Source organism: Periophthalmus magnuspinnatus, chromosome 9, assembly GCF_009829125.3.
Source record: "Periophthalmus magnuspinnatus isolate fPerMag1 chromosome 9, fPerMag1.2.pri, whole genome shotgun sequence".
Lineage (NCBI taxonomy): Eukaryota > Metazoa > Chordata > Actinopteri > Gobiiformes > Gobiidae > Periophthalmus > Periophthalmus magnuspinnatus.
The window spans coordinates 4,005,979-4,026,913 of record NC_047134.1 but is presented as its reverse complement, the minus strand read 5'-3'; the positions used below and the strand labels follow the sequence as shown (position 1 = coordinate 4,026,913).

Below are 20,935 nucleotides of genomic sequence, written 5' to 3'. Positions count from 1 at the left end.
ATTAGAAAACTGCGGTGTCCAATGGGAGCCCACGTCGACATAAATGTCATCACAACAAGCTGCATGCTGTCGGCGCCCCCTATGGATAGCTGCACATCACATTAATAAGCAGTCCATTTTTTTCCATTTGTACCAAAATGACTAAGCAACTCTGCCAATTCCTACAAATATCACCAATTAAGAAAATAAAACTAGAGACAGAAGTGCGTCCGTCACAGTAGGCGTGTAGATCACAGTGGCCGTGTACGTCACAGTGGCCGTGTACCGCTAGATGTGTAGACGGGGGTAAATTGACAAAATGGCGTCTTGAAAATAAGAGATTAAAGATTACTCAAACATGAATCTCTCCAAATACAACTTCAGAGGCTCAATGAGAAGAAAAGACTAGAACAGGAGTCACCAACCTTTTTGAAGCTGAGAGCTGCTTCATGGGCACTGAGTCATACAAAGGGCTACCAGTTTCACACTCTCTTCTGAAATAACACATTTGCTCAGTTTGCCTTTAGTTGTACATTATTAATAATGATTAATGATAATCATCTGTGAAGACACTGATCACGTTAATGATTTCTCACAATAATTATCAACAATGTCAGCAAGGTGGGAAACAGATATCAATATTCAGCACTTTAACTTTATTAATCTTAGTAAATGTTACATTTTCAGATGACACTTACATCACTACATCTCATAGGAAAAATGTCCCATTTTCACCAGCCACTGACAAACCTTTTTCACAAAACACACTATGGTGGACCACATTTCAAAAAGTTATAAATTATGTAGTGTTAAAGAAAAATCAACTTACAGATTTTAAAATAAATCTCGGTTGGTTTTTGTGACTTTTTCGCTGGTCTCATGAAAAAGGTTTGTTTACCCAAAGCTGCCTTTGGCAGGGCTTTTTCTGCCCGTAGGGCGGGCCCGGGGTGTAGTCAGTGTGGAGCTTTTGTAACACTTAGTGGAGTGTCCCTCCACATTGTGCCGCTTTGCCGTCACCACAGTCGCTGCGTAGATGAGACACACGTAGGTTTCTTTTATAGTCGTAAAATTTGTTGTGAAAGTAATAATTTTTTTCCTGCCATGCACTGGTTTTGTCACGCGCATAATACTGACCTTTGAACTGAGTAGGTTAGAGTTCACCTTAACTTTTCTAAACTTCACGTATAATGAACATACTTTTTTAAGATATTGTCATTTTAAAGCTATATATATGCAAGGGTGTTTAAAAAAAATAACAACAGAATAAAATTACATTTTAGATTAAGCTCAATAGTGAGTCGTGCTATTTTTAGAACCGGTCTTCGGGCGACATGGGCACTGTGTTGGAGAACCCTGGACTAGAACATGATTAAAGACCTGAACAGAACAATTTGCAGAACACGGAAGATTTAAAAATCTATTTATGAAACTTAATTTACCTTAAAATCTTAAACACATTTTGGAAAATTTACATTTTTTTATTTATTTTGACAAATCTTAATATTTTAATTTTCTATTGGAAAAATGAAAGAAAAATATACATTTGGAACCCCAGCAGGCTTCAAAGTGGGCGTAACCCCTGACCTCCATAGGCCTGTTTATTTATGGATATTTTGGTCTGCCCCTAGTGGTCATTGGCAGAAGTAACCCTCCAGTCATTGTTTTGGTCATCATGATGAACTTTAACTTAAGTTGTGTATATGTGACGTACTTTATATAACCCCTCTCTCTTTTAGTCGTATATATTTCACATACTTCATATATATGTATGTATTTCTGTGTGTTTTTCAGACGTCGCTGTCTCTGTTCAAACTGAAGGACTTTTCCGTCAAACGCCGCTTCAGTGACTTCCTCGGTCTCCATAGTAAACTCGCCTCTAAGTATCTGCACATCGGCTACATCGTGCCCCCCGCCCCTGAGAAGAGCATTGTGGGTAAGTGTGACCTCTGACCCCAAGAACAGCATTGTGGGTAATTGTTACCTCTAACCTCAAGAACAAGTAACTACAGACCCATAAGCATCCTGCCCACAGTATCCAAAATACTGGAAAAGTGTGTAACAAAATAACTTACAAGACATTTAAACTATAGCTCGTCTAATCTACATGAAATGCAATTTGGTTTCAGAAAACACTACTCTACAGAAACAGCCATATGCTTTCTTTTGGAAAAATTAAAACTGAACATTGACAGAGGAGGCGTTATTGGAGCAGTGTTCCTAGACCTCAAGAAAGCGTTCGAAATGGTCAATTGTCAAATTCTGCTGGATAAATTATCTTATTTTAACCTATCCTCAAGCACTGTGCAATGGATGAAATCATATTTAACACACAGAAGACAATTTGTTAGAGTGAATAACTCAGCATCTGCAATCTGTGAAAACCAGCTTGGCCTTCCTCAAGGCTCAGCTCTATCTCCGTTATTATTTTGCCTTTACATTAATGACTTTCCACACAGTTGTCCATCCAATGTACAGTGTCAGTTATATGCAGATGATGCAATTATTTATGTTCATGCAAAAAATAAAACTCTTGCAGCTCAGGAACTATCATCTGCCATGAACAAGGTTTCAGAATGGTTACAGAGGTCACAGCTAGTATTGAATGTATCTAAAACGGTTTGTATGTTCTTTTCTAAGAATGCCGTTTATGATGATAATCCTCCTGTATTGATAAATGGAACAATAATTGAAACAGTTAATGAATTTAAATATCTTAGTAATGATTGACTCAAAACTTAACTTCAAACAGCATGTTAAAAAAATAGTTAACAAAATGAAATTTAATCTGTCAAATTTTAGACATTAGAGCTAATTTAACACTGAATGCTTCTAAACTATACTTTAATGCAATGATTGTCCCTCATATGATGTACTGTATGACAAGCTGGACTTCAGCATGTAAGATCACTCTGAAACCTGTTGAAATGGTTTATAAACAGGCCCTAAAAATTTTAGACAATAAACCAAAGTCATGTCATCACTGTTTAATTCTAAAACAACATAACATATTAGGTTATGACAATATGATCAAACTGGCAGACTGCACACTTGTGTATAAGATTCTGCAGGGGTTGGCTCCTACAGTTCTGCAAGAGTTTGTCAAAAAACGTCAAATTAGATCTACAAGAGCAGGTTCCAGAGGTGACTGTATGATTCCATCTAGAAAAAGCACTTTTGGACAGAATGTTTTCTCTTTTCGAGCTTCACAAACTTGGAATACTATCCCAGTAACAATACGTGAGCTGCCCACTCTCAGCTCATTTTCAGAACAACTCAAGTCATGGCTGTTAGACAGTCAAACTTGTCCACATAATCACTAACTTGAATGGATTTTAGTGGTAATGCTGTGTTTTTGTCTGCACAAGACATTGTTGTACATGTACTGTATATAGAATTGTAATGTAAGTTGTATAGTATTGAAATGTAGTTTCTCATGAATGTATAATGTTTAGCTTATTAAGGTGTAGGCTGTGATTATAGGTAGATGTGGTGTACGAGTGGACTGTATTGTGAATGTATGTACTGTAAGTTTGTGAGATCTGGTGATCTGAGGGCAGTGGTCTCTGGATGAGTTTTAAGATATGAAAGAGGGTTTGTATTTTGTACGTATTGTTTTTATAAGCTGTGGTGTGGCTGGGTGTGTTTTTTTTCTAGCAAGGGACAAAGGATGAAAATTAGCACTGGCTATAATCCTGCATATTTACAGGTGTGGGATTCATTCCCCATGCCTCTGTTCTTAAAATGCAATGTCCCTTCATTAAATAATAAACAAGAAACAAAAAAACAAAACAAAAAAACAGCATTGTGGGTAAGTGTGACCTCTGACCCTTGGGTAAGAGAGCGCTGCCAAAAGGTCCGAGGTTCAATTCCCAGATTGGGGGGAGTTTGTATCTTCTCTGGGGAATGCTTTTTTTCATTAGGGTGACAACATGAAGTAGTCATACTAATATTGTAGCCACAGCTGCCCTGGGACAAACTGACAGAAGTGAGGCTGTTAGTTTGTGCCAGTGTACCCTCCAACCACCAGACTCCCACACCAATTTCATCCTGGGCAATGTGGGTGAAGTGTCTTGCCTAAGAACACAACAACAGTTTTGCCAGTGCTGCCCCCTGGTGGCACCTAGTGTTCAGAGCGGTCTCCCGTCCCAGTCCTGACCAGGCCCTGATCTGTCAAAGAGACCTGACCTGTTCACAGCCTCTGAGACTAACGGTGCTTCTGTTTCAGGGATGACGAAAGTGAAAGTGGGGAAAGAAGACCAGTCGTCAAATGAGTTTGTGGAGAAGAGACGCTGTGCTTTAGAGAGGTACAAACCAGGACTAAACCAGGACTAAACCAGGTCTAAACCAGGACTGAACCAGGACTGAACCAGGGCTGAACCAGGACTGAACCAGGACTAAACCAGGACTGAACCAGGACTGAACCAGGACTGAACCAGGACTAAACCAGGACTGAACCAGGACTGAACCAGGACTGAACCAGGACTGAACCAGGACTAAACCAGGACTGAACCAGGACTGAACCAGGACTGAACCAGGACTAAACCAGGACTGAACCAGGACTAAACCAGGACTGAACCAGGACTGAACCAGGACTGAACCAGGACTGAACCAGAACTGAACCAGGACTAAACAAGGACTAAACTGGGACTGAACCAGGACTGAATCGGGATTAAACAGGACTAAATCAGGACTAAACCAGGATTAAACCAGGACTGAACCAGGACTGAACCAGGACTGAACCAGGACTGAACCAGGACTAGACCAGGTCTAAACCAGGCCACGTTGACAGTTGCTCTGATTAGCCACAGTCTCATTCTTTCTTCTGTTGAATCCTCTTCCTCTCTGGTTGATTTTGACGAGTTTGGCGTTTTATCGGGAAAACGGTGTAAATCGCGTTTGTGGAAAAGGTCAGATCTTGGAGCAAAGGTCAGAGCGGAAATATGGACCTGATAATTATTCCGACACATGTTTGAGTTTGTTAACATTCCTCTGACATTTGGGAAGACGGACACAAAGCGAACGAGATAGAACACCAAGGATTTAGAACAAAACTCCACAAATGTTTTTTTCCCTCATCATTTCTAACATTCTCCAACAACTAGGGCTGTCAAACGTATCGAGAATCAGATGCTAACCAATATTAAAACTATTATCGAAACTAGATACTTATTTGAGCACGTACCAATGCTAAAAAGACAGGACAGAAATGAACCTTTCCTGAATATGTTTATAATGATCTTGAGCTGTATCTTTCACAAGTATATCAGTCAATTCCTTAGTATCAAAATCGACAGTACCAACCACACCACTGCAGATTAACTAGAGACATTTGACCTGCCCTATCTCAGTCTAACACTACAGGGGTACAGGAGGACGGGAGGGCATCTGGCACTCAGGATACAGGAGGATGGGAGGGCATCTGACACAGTTGCATTGTATTTTTCAGGTATCTGATGAGGACAGTGAAACACCCAGTTCTGCTCAAAGACCCAGACCTCCTGCAGTTCCTCGAGAGCCCAGAGGTGAGATTAGATTTGAACTCTTTCCACTGTGACGTACACTCCACTGTGATATATGCACTTCCTTCTCTTATCCGTGATACTCGTAGATTCGGCAGCGTCACATTGTCATTTTGGTACAAATGAAAAAGAAATGGGCTGCTCGCTAGTGTGTTGTGCAGCTATCCATAGAGGGCGCCAGAATGAAGGAAGGGCATCTGACACACAGGGAGGGCATCTGACACACAGGGGAGGGCATCTGACACACAGGGAGGGCATCTGACACACATGGAGGGCATCTGACACACAGGGGAGGGCATCTGACACACAGTGAGGTTTAGTTCTCCTCTGACAGTGGAAGTTATTGGTTGAACAAAAACACAGGACTGGTTGAAATTGGTTCCCGTTTTCTCACTCTCCCTTTGATTTGTCCCGGCGTCTCCGTGGCGACAGCTGTTACCCACCGCGTCTGGTTCCGAACGGCCCCATTTTTCTTCATTTCTGCGTAAAAACGTTTGTGTGCTTTTGGTGACAGCTTTAACTCGATGTGTCCCACGGGGGGCGCTCTGACCAGGACCAATTTGAGCCAATTTAACGCACGCGTCGTTAGCTGCTCCATCACCGCGGCAACTGACACGAGCGGCCATGTTGGAGTGACCAGGGTGCTTTAAGAGGAGAGGGAAGAGGGAGGGAAGAGAGTTTTACAGGGAGGAGAGAGAGGGAGAAATGGGAGGAGAGGGAGGAAGGGAGGGTGGGGGAGAGAGAGGGAGAGAGGAGAGAGTTTTACAGAAGAGGGAAAGAAGGGGGGATGGTGTGAGGGAGAGAGAGGAGAGAGTTTTACAGAAGAGGGAGAGAAGGGGGGATGGTGTGAGGGAGAGAGAGGAGAGAGTTTTACAGAAGAGGGAGAGAAGGGGGGATGGTGTGTGGGAGAGAGAGGAGAGAGTTTTATAGAAGAGGGAGAGAAGGGGGGATGGTGTGAGGGAGAGAGAGAGGAGAGGGTTTTACACGAGAGAGAGAGGGAGAAATGTGAGGGGGAGGGAGGGAGAGCAAGAGAGAGGAGATAGTTTTACAGGAGAGAGAGAGAGAGAGAAGGGGGGGTGTGAGGGAGAGAGGACAGAGAGAGAAAGAGAAGGGAGAGAGGAGGGACAGGTGGGAGAGCGAGAGAGGAGAGAGTTTTACAGGAGAGAGAGAAGGGGGGATGGTGTGAGGGCGAGAGAGAGAAGAGGGTTTTACAAGAGAGAGAGGGAGAAATGGGAAGGGGAGGGAGACCAAGAAACAGAAGGATAGAGGGGGGAGGGGGGGTTGTGTAAGGGAGAGAGGACAGGTGGGAGAGGGAGAGAGGAGAGAGTTTTACAGGAGAATGAGAGAAGGGAGGATGGTGTGAGAGAGAGGGGGGGGGTTTAGAGGTGAGGGAGAGAGAAAGAGGAGGGACAGGAGGGAGAGCAAAAGAGAGAGGACAGAGTTTTACAGGAGAAGGATAGAGAGAGAGAGACAGAGAGGGGAGAGAGGTGGGGAAGACAGGTGAGGGAGGAGAGATGGGGCGAGGGAGAGAAGGGGACGAGAAGGAGGGCAAGAGAGTGGAGGGAGAAAAAAAAGGAGGGGAGATAGAGAAGACGGGAGAGTTTTACAGAAAAATGGGAGAGGAGGAAATAGTGGTGGGGGAGAGACTGAAGAGAGGACAGAGTTTTACAGGAGAGGGTGAGAGGGAGGGGAGGGAGGGAGGGGAGGGAGGAGCAGGTGAAGAGAGAGGGAAGAGTTTTACAGGAAAGAGAGAGGGTGGGTAGAAAGAGAGATGACAGAGGGTTGAGGACAAACAAAATGGAACATACAGACTCCTCAGTGTTTAATGTTTTCATATTATAACTTTCTATATCTGGAGTTGTTGTTATTATTATTTATTTATTTATGTTTTTATTTATTATTATTATCATTACATTTTTCATAGGTTTATGTAGTTATACACTATACTTATTTGTGTTTTTGCAGTTGGCTCGTGCCGTGAACACTCAGGCTCTGAGCGGAGCTGGACTCATGAGGATGATGAACAAAGCTGCAGACGCCGTCAACAAGATGACCATAAAGATGAACGAGTCCGACACGGTCAGATATACACACAATATATATGTACTGTTATATATACAAACACAAGACGACCATAAAGTTGAACGAGTCCATCATTGTGATATTATTTATATATAAAATTCATTTCAAATATAATAAAGATGTAATATTTAATAATATTTAAATAGTTTCAAATCAAATCAAATCAAATCAAACTTTATTTATATAGCACTTTTCATACAAAAAAAAAAGTAACACAAAGTGCTTTACAAAGCATTAAAATCAGTCCCACCCACCAAACCCACCCAGCCACCCGACAGCCCAACAACCCAACCCCAACACATCAATAATCATAACCAAACAACCCCCCACCCCAACACACACTCCCACCCCCCACCCCAACACACACTCCCACCCCCCACCTCAACACATGTTAAAATACCTCAGTTTCATTTAAAATATGTTTAAGTGGAACAGGCTGGATAAAGATGAACCAGATGAGAAAGCACCACCAGAGGAACCATCTGCACCAGGAGCAGGGTCACCCACAGCCACAGGACACCAGCCCAGGGCCCCGAGAAGAGATGAGGTCAAGACCAAACCTCCAGGGCCCACGAGCCAGGGCCCAGCAGCCACAGCCAACCACAGCTCCCGGTGCAGAGGGCTCCTCAGAGGAAACACTGGCAAATCTAAAATGATTAAAAATAATAAAATAAGTCAAAACTAATAAATAAGTCAATAAATAATAAAATAAATAACCAATAAATAATAAAATAATCAATAAATAATAAAATAAGTCAAAACTAAACAAGTAAATAAAACATAAGTAAAACATAAACACACTAGCCAAATGTATGTGTTTGTACACTTTTCTGTTGCAGTGGTTTGAGGAGAAACAGCAGCACTTTGAGAACCTGGATCTACAGCTGAGGAAACTCCACGGGAGCATCGAGTCTCTCGTCTGTCACAGGAAAGGTACAAATATATGGTCTCATCCTCTTTTCCACGCTCAGGTCCTCTACTAGAGGCCTGAGAGCTTGAGGGTTCTGTGCAGTATCTTTGCTGTTCCTAGTACTGCACTTTTCTGGGCTGAGATGTCTGATGTTTTTCCTGGGATCTGCTCTAGCCGCTCCTCCAGTTTGGGGGTCACTGCCCCGAGTGCTCCGATGACCACGGGCACCACTGATACCTCCACCTTGTCCAGCTCTTCTTTGAGCTGGTATTTCTCTAGTTTCTCATGTTCCTTTTTCCTGATGTTCCCATCGCATGTGTGTGGCATTGAGTCGTAGGCTTTCTTTTAATCAATCCAGGCAGTGCACAGGTTGGCCTGACGGGTTCTGCAGTCTTGGGCAACTGTTCGGTCTACCAGGAACTGGTGTTTGGCTCCCCTGCTATCTTTGCCGAGTTTCTTTCATGTTTTTATTTATTGTGTTAAGTTGAGTTAAGTTTAAGTTTGAGTTTATTTCTCTCTGTGCAGCACTTTGGAAACAGCTTTACTTTGTAAAATGTGCTACAGAAATAAAGTCAATTTAATGGGCTAATTAGTACCATAATAATAAGCTTTATAAACAAATTCTGACGCACATGTTAAAATACAAATGAAAATAAAATACAAATACAATTACAATACAAATATGTACAAATACAATTACAATACAAATACAATACAACAGTTCACTTTTGTTTCAGTGTAACATGGTTAAAATACATTCAGACCATCCACATGTTCTATGGCTCTGTTAGTTCCTCCCTGTGTGTCTCTCAGAGCTGAGTTCTTGTTCCCCTGTTCTTTCCGCAGAGCTTTCATTGAACACGTCTCAGTTTGCACGCTCGGCAGCCATGTTGGGGAACAGTGAGGACCACACGGCTCTGTCACGCGCGCTGTCGCAGTTAGCAGAGGTGGAGGAGAAAATGGAGGCGCTACACAACGAACAAGCTAACAGTGACTTCACTCTCCTGTCCGAGCTCATCGGGGACTACGTACGCCTGCTCGCCGCCGTCAAGGTGAGAGAGGATCGAACCCGCAACCTTTAGTCATGTGTGCAAAACGACCCACAACCAGGAATCAAACCCACAACAACTAAGTTTAAAGTGGGACTAAACCCCCACACCCCCCCGACCACATTTCAAATAGTGCTGCTAAAGTGGGCGGAGTCTGGAGGACTAAAGTGGAGAGTGAGGGGGGAAGAAGGGCGGGGTCTGGAAGATTAAAGGGGAGAGTGAGGGGGGAGGAGGGGCAGGGTCTGGAGGACTAAAGGGGAGAGTGCTTCTTCTCCTGCTTCTCTCCTGTCTCCCAACCTCAGCATCCTCTGTACCTCTGTACCATATAGCCACTAGCTCTGGCTCTTCTCCTCTGACTCTGCTACTCTGCTCCTCTGGTTCTGCTCCTCTGCCTCTGCTCCTCTGGTTTTAAAGGCGATGTTTGTGTTTTTCAGGGGGTGTTTGAACATCGGATGAAGACGTGGCAGAGGTGGCAGGACACTCAGATGTTGCTGCAGAAGAAACGTGAAGCTGAAGCCAAACTTCAGTTCACAAATAAACCTGACAAACTGCAGCAGGCCAAGGATGAGATCAAGGAGGTAAAGACTCGTCCGTTCATACTGAGATCAAGGGGGTAAAGATTTATAAACATTGACTCGTCTATTTATAGAGCCGTACAAGCGTTCTGCTCATCTGAAGATCAGCCAGTGGCTCCTTTACTTAATCCCCTAAAATAATAGCATTTTATTTTCATCGTCACAATCTGGCCCTGACTTTGGCGTTATAATAATAATATAAACTATGATAATATAAAAATAAGAACATGGATTAAAGTAAGCTAAAAATAGTGTTAAATTTACAGAATAAACAGGCCTAAATCTCAGAGTTAACTGCAGCTGTTTAAAATGGATGGAGGATGAACTGATTCAGCTTTTTCAGCTCCATTACCAATATTGATTCTTTGTATCTGCCGATTCGCAATATTAACTGATACCAGTGCAGGGACAGAGGCACAAAATGGATTCAGTTTTGTTATGTTACTGTTATTTATACTGAACTTTGTGAATAAAAGTTCAAACAGAGACATCCAAGGCCGACATCAGCCTGTAAATTGTTTTATTACATCAGTTTAAAGCCCAAACAAGATATCGGCTGAAACGTTATCATGGGACTGATATCATGGGGCTGATATGCGGTCCTGGATCGATGCTGATATCTGATACCAGTATCGATATCGGACCCTCCCTCAGTGTATAAAGGGACAGTTGTTATAGTGGCTCTGTTCAAAAGAATTATTCATGTTTTTCATCTTTACATGAAAAACACATCATAATAGTAACTGTAGATGCAAAACTAAATGTCCTTTTATGCACTTGTAGTATGTTGTGTGGACAATAACTTGGGGTCCCTCAATGCCTCTGATGCCCTCCCAGAAGGCCTCCTTTTTAAGCCTGATTCACTTTAATGCAGCTCCTGTGCGTCTCCCAGCCTGCAGGGGGCAGTAGACCGAAAACAGGGACCCTCTCCATCTGAGCAGCATCAAGACTAAGGAGTGTTATTTTAGGCTGAACCCGTCCAGACACAGGGAGAACATGCAAACTCACTCCCTCCCTCTGAATAACCTCCTCCTCATCGCTCTCCTCCTCACCTCTCTCCTCCTCACCTCTATCTCCTCACCTCTCTCTCTATCTCCTCACCTTTCTCTTCCTCACCTCTCCCCTTCTCACCCCTGTCTCCTCACCTCTCCTCCTTACCTCTCTATCTCCTCACCTCTCTGTCCTCCTCACCTCTCACTACTTTCTCTCCTCCTCTCTCCTTCTCACCTCTCTTTCTCCTCCTCACCTCTCCCTCTCTCTCTCTCTTCTCCTCACCTCTCTCTGTCCCTCTCTCCTCCTCCTCCACCTCCTCACTTCTCTCTCTCTCACTCTCCTCCTCACCTTTCTCTCTGTCCCTCTCTCCTCCTCCTCACCTTTCACTCTCTCTTTCCTCCTCACTTCTCTCTCTACCCCTCTCTCTCCTCTTCCTCCCTACTCGGAATGAAATGCTCCTCTCTCTCCCCTCTTCCTTCTCTCTCTCGCACTCTCTCTCTCCCCTCTTCCTCCTCTCTCTCTCTTCCTTCTCTCTCTTTGTGTTTTATATATTTTGGCTGGTGTCAGACTCACTCGTGCGTTCCTTGTGTTTTTCAGTTTTTTCTTGTTTTTCCCACTTTTTGCGCTGCCGTCCAATAGCCTTCTCTATTAGCCTCAGTTGAAGCTGTCATGTGTGTTTTCCCTGAGCGTGTTCTGTCAGGCTTCACAGCGGGAATCGCACTCACACGTTTGACTTTTTATGCTTTTGTCTCCACTCAAAGATTTACACATGTTTTGTCCAGAGCCACCACAGCTCTCAGAGGCAAAACTTAAAGACGCACTGTGTAACTTTTCACTCTCTCTCTCTCTCTCCTTTCCCTCCTCCCTCTCTCTCTCCTCTTTTCTCTCTCCCCTCTGTCCCTCTCTATTCCCTACCCCCTCTCTCTCTTCCTCTTTCTACTCCTCCCCCTCCCTTTTCTCTCTCTCTTCCCATCTGTCTCTCTCCTCCTCTCTTTCTCTACCTCTCTTTACTCCTCCCCCTCCCTTTTCTTTCTCTCTCTCCCTCTCCTTTCCCCTATATCTCTCTCCTCCTCTCTCTCTACTTTTCTCTACTCCTCCCCCTCCTTTCTCTCCCCCCCTCCCTTTTCTTTCTCTCTTCTCTCTCGCTACCTTTCTCTACTCCTCACCCCTCCCTTCTCCCTCTCTTTCTCCTTCTCCCTCTCTCTTTCCTTCTCCCTCTCTCTTTCCTTCTCCCTCTCTCTTTCCTTCCCCCTCTCTCTCCTTCCCCCTCTCTGTCTACTCCTCCCCCTCCCTTCTCTCTCTTTCTCACCTCCACTTTCTCTTCCCCTTTCTCTCCTTCTTTCTCTCTCTTCCTTCTCACCCCCTCTCTCTCCCGCCCCCTCTCTTCTTCCCTCTCTCTCCTTCCTCCTCCTCTCTGTCCTGGAGGAGCAGCAGTGAGTTACAAAGTCTTTATCCCCCCCCCTCCTTCCCCGTCTCTCTCTCCTTCCCCCCTCTCCCCCCCCTCTACTCCTGCCTGCCTTCTCTCTTTCTCTCCCTCTCTCTCTCCATCCCCACTCTTTCTCTGCCTCTCTCTTTCCTTCCCCCTCTCTCTCTACTCCTCCCCCTCACTTCTCTCTCTTTCTCCCCTCCACCGTGTCTTCCACTTTCTCTCCTTCCTTCTCTCCTTCCTTCTCTCTCTTCCTTCTCACCCCCTCTCTCTCTCCCGCCCCCTCTGTTCTTCCCTCTCTCTCTCCTTCCTCCTCCTCTCTGTCCTGGAGGAGCAGCAGTGAGTTACAAAGTCTTTATTCCCCTCCCCCTTCCCCCCTCTCCCCCCCTCTCTACTCCTGCCTTCCTTCTCTCCTTCTCTCCCTTTCTCTCCATCCCCACTCTCTCTGCCTCTCACTCTCTTCTTCCCCCTCTCTCTACTCCTCCCTTCTCTCCCTCTCTCTCCATCCCCACTCTGTCTCTGCCTCTCTCTCTCTCTCTCTCTCTCTCTCTACTCCTCCCTCTCTTATTTCCCTCACTCTCCTTTCCCCCTCTCTCTTTCTCTCTTCTGGAGTAGCAGCAGTGAGTTACAAAGAGTCTTTATTTTCTCCCATCTGTCAAAGGGAGCGCTCTTATTGTGACAGGATGCCCAAACGCGCCTTTATTTTGACGGGAGCCGACAGAAAAGACTTGAGCCTTTTACCAAACACGCAAAAACAGTTTTACACCAAAACAAGAACCACTCAGCCGATCTCCACGCAAACGGAACAGGGCAGTAATTAAAGATCTACCTGAACAAGGAGGAGAGGAGGAGGTTGGAAGCAACAGACCAGAGGAGCAACTAAAGATTTACCTGAAAAAGGAGAGAAGGAGAGGAGGAGGAGGAGGAGGAGGAGGGAAGGAACAGAACAGAACAGAGGAGCAACTAAAGATTTACCTGAAAAAGGAGAGAAGGAGAGGAGGAGGAGGAGGAGGAGGAGGAGGAGGAGGGAAGGAACAGAACAGAACAGAGGAGCAACTAAAGATTTACCTGAAAAAGGAGGAGAGGAGGAGCAATTAAAGGTCTACCTTAAAATTGAGGAGAGAAGGAGCAGAGAGGCGAAGAGAGGAGAAGGAGGAATAGAACAGAAATTAAAGATCTACCTGAAGGTGGAGGAGAGGAGGAGCAGGAGGAGGAAGAGGAAGGAAGGAATAGAACAGAGGAGCAATTAAAGATCTACCTGAAAAAGGAGAGGAGGAGGAGGAGGAGGAGAGAGTCAAAGGAGCAGAGGGTCAGAGGAGCAGAGGGCCAGAGGAGCAGATGGTCAGAGGGCCAGAGGAGCAAAGGGTCAGAGGAGCAGAGGGCCAGAGGAGCAGAGGGTCAGAGGAGCAGAGGGCTAGAGGAGCAGAGGGCCAGAGGAGCAGATGGTCAGAGGAGCAGAGGGCCAGAGGAGCAGATGGTCAGAGGAGCAGAGGGCCAGAGGAGCAGAGGGTCAGAGGAGCAGAGGGTCAGAGGAGCAGAGGGCCAGAGGAGCAGAGGGTCAGAGGAGCAGAGGGTCAGAGGAGCAGAGGGCCAGAGGAGCAGATGATCAGAGGAGCAGAGGGTCAGAGGAGCAGAGGGCCAGAGGAGCAGATGATCAGAGAAGCAGAGGGTCAGAGGAGCAGAGGGTCAGAGGAGCAGATGGTCAGAGGAGCAGAGGGTCAGAGGAGCAGAGGGTCAGAGGAGCAGAGGGCCAGAGGAGCAGATGGTCAGAGGAGCAGATGGTCAGAGGAGCAGAGAGTCAGAGGAGCAGAGGGTCAGAGGAGCAGAGGGCCAGAGGAGCAGATGATCAGAGGAGCAGAGGGTCAGAGGAGCAGAGGGTCAGAGGTTCAGAGGAGCAGAGGGCCAGAGGAGCAGAGAGTCAGAGGAGCAGAGGGTCAGAGGAGCAGAGGGCCAGAGGAGCAGAGGGCCAGAGGAGCAGATGACCAGAGGGTCAGAGGAGCAGAGGGTCAGAGGAGCAGAGGGCCAGAGGAGCAGAGAGTCAGAGGAGCAGAGAGTCAGAGGAGCAGAGAGTCAGAGGAGCAGAGAGTCAGAGGAGCAGAGGGTCAGAGGAGCAGAGGGCCAGAGGAGCAGAGAGTCAGAGGAGCAGAGGGTCAGAGGAGCAGAGAGTCAGAGGAGCAGAGGGTCAGAGGAGCAGAGGGTCAGAGGAGCAGAGGGTCAGAGGAGCAGAGGGTCAGAGGAGCAGAGAGTCAGAGGAGCAGAGAGTCAGAGGAGCACAGGGTCAGAGGAGCAGAGAGTCAGAGGAGCAGATGACCAGAGGAGCAGAGGGTCAGAGGAGCAGAGGGTCAGAGGAGCAGAGAGTCAGAGGAGCAGAGGGTCAGAGGAGCAGAGGGTCAGAGGAACAGAGGGTCAGAGGAGCAGAGAGTCAGAGGAGCAGAGAGTCAGAGGAGCACAGGGTCAGAGGAGCAGAGGGTCAGAGGATTGTCCGTGTTCTTATGGTTTTCTTTTCACTGCTTCACTAACACAAACAGAGACGTCACAGGGTCAGATTTCTGTGGAGATGAGACTGGATTTTATTAAAGCTGCACTGTGTAACTTTTGTAGTGATGGGTCTGCCGCCTGCTTGTCTCCATGGTGACACTATTGCTTTCCCTGGAATGTTCCACGGGGCTCCCCTCTCCACAGACCTGACCTTTAACTAGACATGTTTAATAATATGCAAGTCGACATCAGTCTAATGTATATACTTGCTCTATCAATTAAATGAATAAAAATAAAATAATGCTATATTGTGGAACTTTCCAGGCAAAGCAATTTCCATGGAGACAGCAAAGTTACACAGTGCTGCTTTTGAGTTCCAAGGATTATTTCAGTCATACAGTGTATATTTTTATGGCACAAAAATTAGATAAATTTGACATTGTGGCGTCTCCAGTTCTGATCCTGTTTTTTAACTAGATTTTGATTGGATTTTGATTGGATTTGGTTTTAATTTTGTGTTGCTGTTTCATGCTTCCCAAAGGAGCTGGAGGAGGTAGGACGTGCATGGCTCTGCTTCAGCAAAAACACTTTTTATTTGCCAAAACATTTATTTTTGTTTTTATTTTACTGTAACTGATTTGATTTCATGTTTTACTTTGTGTTCCTTTTAAATAGCACACATCACCTGCTCTCATCCTCCATTTTAAAGCAACACTGCGGAACATTTCAGCCAACTCAACTCTCGAACGCATCACTACAGATGTTCTACAGATGTTTTTTATTAATCAAAACATGCGGCCTTAGTGTGAGCGGGCTTGCCTCTCCATAAACCTGACTCTTCATTTCCCCATTGCGGGACAAACAAATTTTTATCTTATAACTAGGGACGTGTTGAACCAGCTTTTTCAGCTCCGATACCGATATCTGATATGAATCAATACCATAGACTGTGTATATATATATATATATATATATATATATATATATATATATATATATATATATATAAATGGATATAGCTAACCTGCTAGCATAGATTGTACATATAAATGAATATAGCTAACCTGTAGCCACCATGTTCCAAACAGGAAGTGATCCTTAACCTGCTCTACATGATCCTGTTTTTTTTTATTTCACTATTGTGTCCGTAAATCAAGACATGAACATTAATAACAGACAAATCAGGCGCCTTCTTTCCCCGAGATTGCTCCGGTTAGCGTTAGCAACAGGTTTGATTGACAGCGTTGCTAAGCACTCGCTCTCTGCTAAACCAGTGTTGCAGGAATGAGCATTGCTTTCATTAGCCCGGCTCCTGATTGGCTCTCTGGTTGCTATGACACTCAAATTAAAAATATATAACTCTGCTCCAGATTAGCCGATATCACTGCTAGCCTCGACGAGCTTCATTTGCTGAACGCTGGGGTGACGTCACACTCACTTTGTCCACTTCTTTATAGAGTCTGTGGTCAATACCAGGGGCTGAGAACGGCTCTTTCCTTATTACACAAGAGATCCAGTCGTGTTACATAACTGTTACTTCTCCTTCACATCAGACTGAACAGCTTTGGAGGAAGAAAACATTATGAAACGGGGCCAAAATCTGCCTGAAAATCGTCTTCAGGGGCCCAAACACGATTTCGACTGGACTGATATCGACCGAACCGATTCCAGATCCAGCACATTTTCAGTATCGCTGCGATATTCGATACTCGCCCGTGCAGATGCCTCAGTTAAATCCACAGTTACGCAATAAGGGCTTGTACATTGGCTGAAATGTTGCACAGTGGGGCTTTAATCACCTATCCCTCCTGCCGTGGCTCTGTTCACATTTCATCACATGTTTATTTCTCGTTCTGCCCGTCACCGTTTCCCCATTTCATGTCAATGTCGTCAGAAGCTGCAACGAATCAGGATTTAAACACAAACCGTTACTTCTTTTACAGATGTAATTTGAACATTTAGCATCGCAACTTTTTAAAAATTATATATAAACCAACTAAATAACGTCTGAAACAATGGAGACTGGAAGCTTCTAGAGATTATGTTTGAATGAAAAGAAAGAAAATCTGACGTTTTTTGGGTTTTGTTTTTTTTACATTTTGCCAAACACAAAACACAAGTAGAGATATGTTTACACCAGTGTCACGTTTCATTGTAAAAGTATAAAAATGTGTTGTTTCTGTTTGTTTGACTCATTATAATTGTGTAAAAATCGAGTATTGTTCTGTTTTGTCTCGTTTTCTTTGCAGTTGGAGCTGAAAGTGTCTCAGGGAGAGAGAGACTTTGAGCAGATTTCAAAAACAATCAGAAAAGAAGTGACACGCTTCGAGGTGAGATCATCATCAGTACACCTCTCTCCATCCATCTCTCCCTTCTCCTCTTTCCTCTCTGATACTCTTCTCTCTCTTCTCCTTGCCCTCTCACCTCTCTCCATTTCTCTCTCTTCATCACTCTCCCACTGTCCCTTTGTCTTCCTCTCCCTGTCTTGTCCCTCCCGCCTCTCTATGGAGATAGGGATAGAGGGAGCAGTAGATCTACTCTTTCTGTCCCTCGCCTCTCTCCTCCCTCTTTCGCTCCTCCTTCTCTCTCTTCCTCCCCACTCTCTCACTTTCTCTCTGCCTGTCTCTCCTCTCTTTCTCTTTCCCCTCTCTCCTCTCCCCCTTTCTTTCCCTTTCTTTTTCATCTCTCCCTTTCTTTCTATTTTTTCTCTCCCTTTCTCTCTCCCTTTCTTTCTCTTCTCTCCCTCTCCTCTCTTTCTCCCTTTCTCTTTCTCCTCTCTCTTTTCTCTCTCCCTCTCCCTCTCTCTCCCTCCCTCCCTCTTTCCTCTCTCTCCCTCTCTCCTCTCTTTCTCTCTCTAAACTCACATCTGAGTATGCTCTGTTGTGATTGGCCAGAGCTCAGAGATGCAGATTATGTTTTAAAACAACATAAATCAATTTGACACTTTTGGACTGATCAAGTTTTGTATAAAAGGCTGATCTGAAACACTTCTGAAACGCTCCTGAAACACTCCTGAAACACTCCTGAAACGCTCCTGAAACTCTCCTGAAATGCTCCTGAAACGCTCCTGAAACACTCCTGAAACACTCCTGAAACACTCCTGAGCCTTATAATCTGTGCGCATGTTAAATCTGTATGTTGTGTTTCCAGAGAGAGCGAGTGAAGGATTTTAAAGAAACCATCGTCAGATACCTGGAGACGCTGCTGCACTCACAACAACAGGTGAACACAGCCTCCACATATGAACCTAGGACCTGTGGCTCAGGGGTAGAGCTGCAGTGCATGTACAGCCCTGCACAACATCACCACTGGTGTACTCTGTGGTTCATGCCTTTTAGAAACACAATCAGGTTTTAGGTCTTTCATTTCATTTTTTTGGTCCAAAGTCACTCCTCACTTACCTTATGCATTCAGAATATCCTCATTATTCACCATGATGAGTTTATAAGCACTTTTCATAACTCTCAGAGACCAGAGTTTTGTCACCACTGTAAAGTTAACAACAACTAGCATGCTAACTTCCTGATTCTCAGGCAATAAAACTCTTTAGCCTTTAACCTTTTAAGGACTTAGCACACTATAGACCAGTATAGCTCGCCTAGACTTTTATTTTTTAGCCATAAAAATCATGTTAAAGGAAGTATGAGAATTTACTGCATTTTTTTACACTACTTCTATTTTACATATCCATCCTTATTTTTTCTTTGACGCATCAAATAAGTGACTGGGAAAATCCCTGCGGCATCTGCACTCTCATTCGTCACCTTTGAGGAACAATGGAGGCAGATTACCATAATGACGGTAAAATATTTAAAGAGCCCCATGACTCTGCTTTGAGACGCCATTTGAATTTACATGAGAGCACTATTGGTTGCTGAGTTACGCTACTGGAAAGTCCACCCTCTATCTGCGATGATAGCATCCGCCTCTATAGGGTTACGTAACCACAGAGATGTGGGCAGGGTTAGGTGGTAGGTGTAAACAGAGCACGCAGGCCTCACAGGACAGACAGGATTACTCAAACATGCAGGACTGTGGAGCTAAGTAGAGGTACTGCTCTGTCTAAAGCTCTGTTACTCTATTTAGACTTTAATCTGAGCTTTGTTTTAACAAAGTCTCATCATAAAGAATTGACTGAGCTGAAGCACAACAGGTGTGCATCGTGTCTCCATGGGAACTACGAAACATTCTATCATAGAGATACATGTAGAACATCTTCAGCATGATGTCACTGAAAAGTATCAAAAGACATGAGGGAACTCGGTTTTATTTAAAAGCTCTTTCGTTTGTTTTGTTCCAGATGATAAAATACTGGGAGGCGTTTTTACCTGAAGCCAAGGCCATCTCATAGACTACACTACCCACGATGCACCTGTCCTCCGTCCTGTTGCTGCTGCTGCGGTCTGTCACAGGAGAAGAAGAAGAAGAAGAAGAAAAAGAGACCAGCGGCGCCCCAAAACTGACTACAATACCCACAATCCTCCTCTCTCTGCTCCAATCTGCTCCCCTCTGTCTTTGCTCCAGGCTCACACAGCTCTGAGGGACTACATTACCCACAATCCCCCCCTGTCTCTACTCCAGGTTCACACAGCTCTGAAGGACCACATTACCCACAATCCCTGGTGCGGCGGCTGTTTCCTGCAGTGGGGCTGTTGGGGCGTTGATGCTTTTTTTTTTTTATTGACCTGTTTTTGTTGCTAATGATCGAAGAGAGAAGGCAACATTCCCCCTGCTTTGTCCTCTTTGAGTCAAACTTTGAGGCCACACCCCCCGGGCAGGGCCAAAAGAGCTCTCGTCCAATCAGCTTTGTTTATTTCAGTGGCACGTGCTCTTTGTTCTTTTCTCAAAACAATCAACTGAAAATGGCGCCCGTGAGATTGTTCGAATAAAACATAATAATGCGTTGGATTGATGTTGGCATTCGGCTACAGTCAAATGAAGCTAATTGAGGCTAGCAGTTATAGCGGCTAATTTGGAGATTCATATTAGGAAACATACACGGAACTGGGAATTTTTAAGACCAAAATGACGAGCCTGATAGCAGCAGTTACACAGAGAGAGTGAGGCTGCGGCTTTTACATTAGAGTCAATGGAGCCGTATTGCGCTCATGATCACTTCCTGTTTGGAATGCAGTGGCTAGCAGGTTAGCTACGTCCATTTATATATACAAACTAGGGGTTAGACTGCCAGAAGCAAGGCCCCTCCCACCTCCACCTGGTTTAGTCCTGGCATAGACCTGGTTTAGATCTGGTTTAGTCCTGGCTTAGTCCTGGTTTAGACCTGGTTGAGTCTTGGTTTAGACCTGGTTTAGTCCTGGCTTAGACGACATCACGTAACTGGTAAAAATGTGTTGTTAAACTCAAACTTATACTGTGGACCCAGAACACGTTTGTTTTTCTCAAAGAGGACACATTACCCACAATCCTTTGCTCTTGTCTGCACTAATCAGTCTTATTATTTATATGCGATCTCCTGTTGATCAGTGAATGTTTTGAACCTGATTTTGACTTTCATAAATTGAACTGGACTGAGTCTGATTTTATGGAGAATGATTTGAGTTTTGAGTTCTGTGTCACTTTTTCCTGTTTTTGCACTGGATGGGTTTTAATTAAAGCTTTATGTTGGAATTTTTAAACATTCCTGAAGTGAAAAAGTCCAATAAAGGAATCTATCAACCAAGTTTGGAATGGGTTTTTTACTTATTCTGCTGACCTGGTTTAAACCTGGTTTAGACCTGATTTAGTCCTGGTTTAGTTTTGATTTAGACCTGGTTTAGGCCTGGTTTAGTCCTAGTTTGGCCTTGGTTTAGACCTGGTTTACACCTGGTTTAGTCCTGGCTTAGTTTTGGTTTAGACCTGGTTTAGACCTGATTTAGATTTGGTTTAGTCCTGGTTTAGTCCTGGTTAGACATGGTTTAGTCCTG

At 44.7% G+C, this 20,935-nt stretch overlaps 1 protein-coding gene and 1 long non-coding RNA gene across 3 annotated transcripts in view; both read left to right on the top strand.

Moving 5' to 3' along the window:
* snx2 (sorting nexin 2) overlaps positions 1-20,690 on the top strand; it is a 26,990-nt gene extending 6,300 nt beyond the window's left edge. For both annotated transcript variants that reach the window (XM_055224092.1, XM_055224091.1), the window contains 10 exons: positions 1,771-1,912; positions 4,205-4,283; positions 5,426-5,501; positions 7,464-7,577; positions 8,420-8,513; positions 9,337-9,542; positions 9,974-10,117; positions 17,261-17,341; positions 18,162-18,233; positions 19,312-20,690. In XM_055224092.1, the coding sequence (XP_055080067.1) occupies positions 1,771-1,912; positions 4,205-4,283; positions 5,426-5,501; positions 7,464-7,577; positions 8,420-8,513; positions 9,337-9,542; positions 9,974-10,117; positions 17,261-17,341; positions 18,162-18,233; positions 19,312-19,362 (1,059 nt within the window). In that variant the 3' untranslated portion in view covers positions 19,363-20,690. The remainder of the gene's footprint in view (positions 1-1,770; positions 1,913-4,204; positions 4,284-5,425; positions 5,502-7,463; positions 7,578-8,419; positions 8,514-9,336; positions 9,543-9,973; positions 10,118-17,260; positions 17,342-18,161; positions 18,234-19,311) is intronic.
* Positions 1-20,935, top strand: part of LOC129456516 (uncharacterized) — a 77,720-nt gene that overhangs the window by 14,636 nt on the left and 42,149 nt on the right. The gene's annotated exons all lie outside the window — the stretch shown is intronic.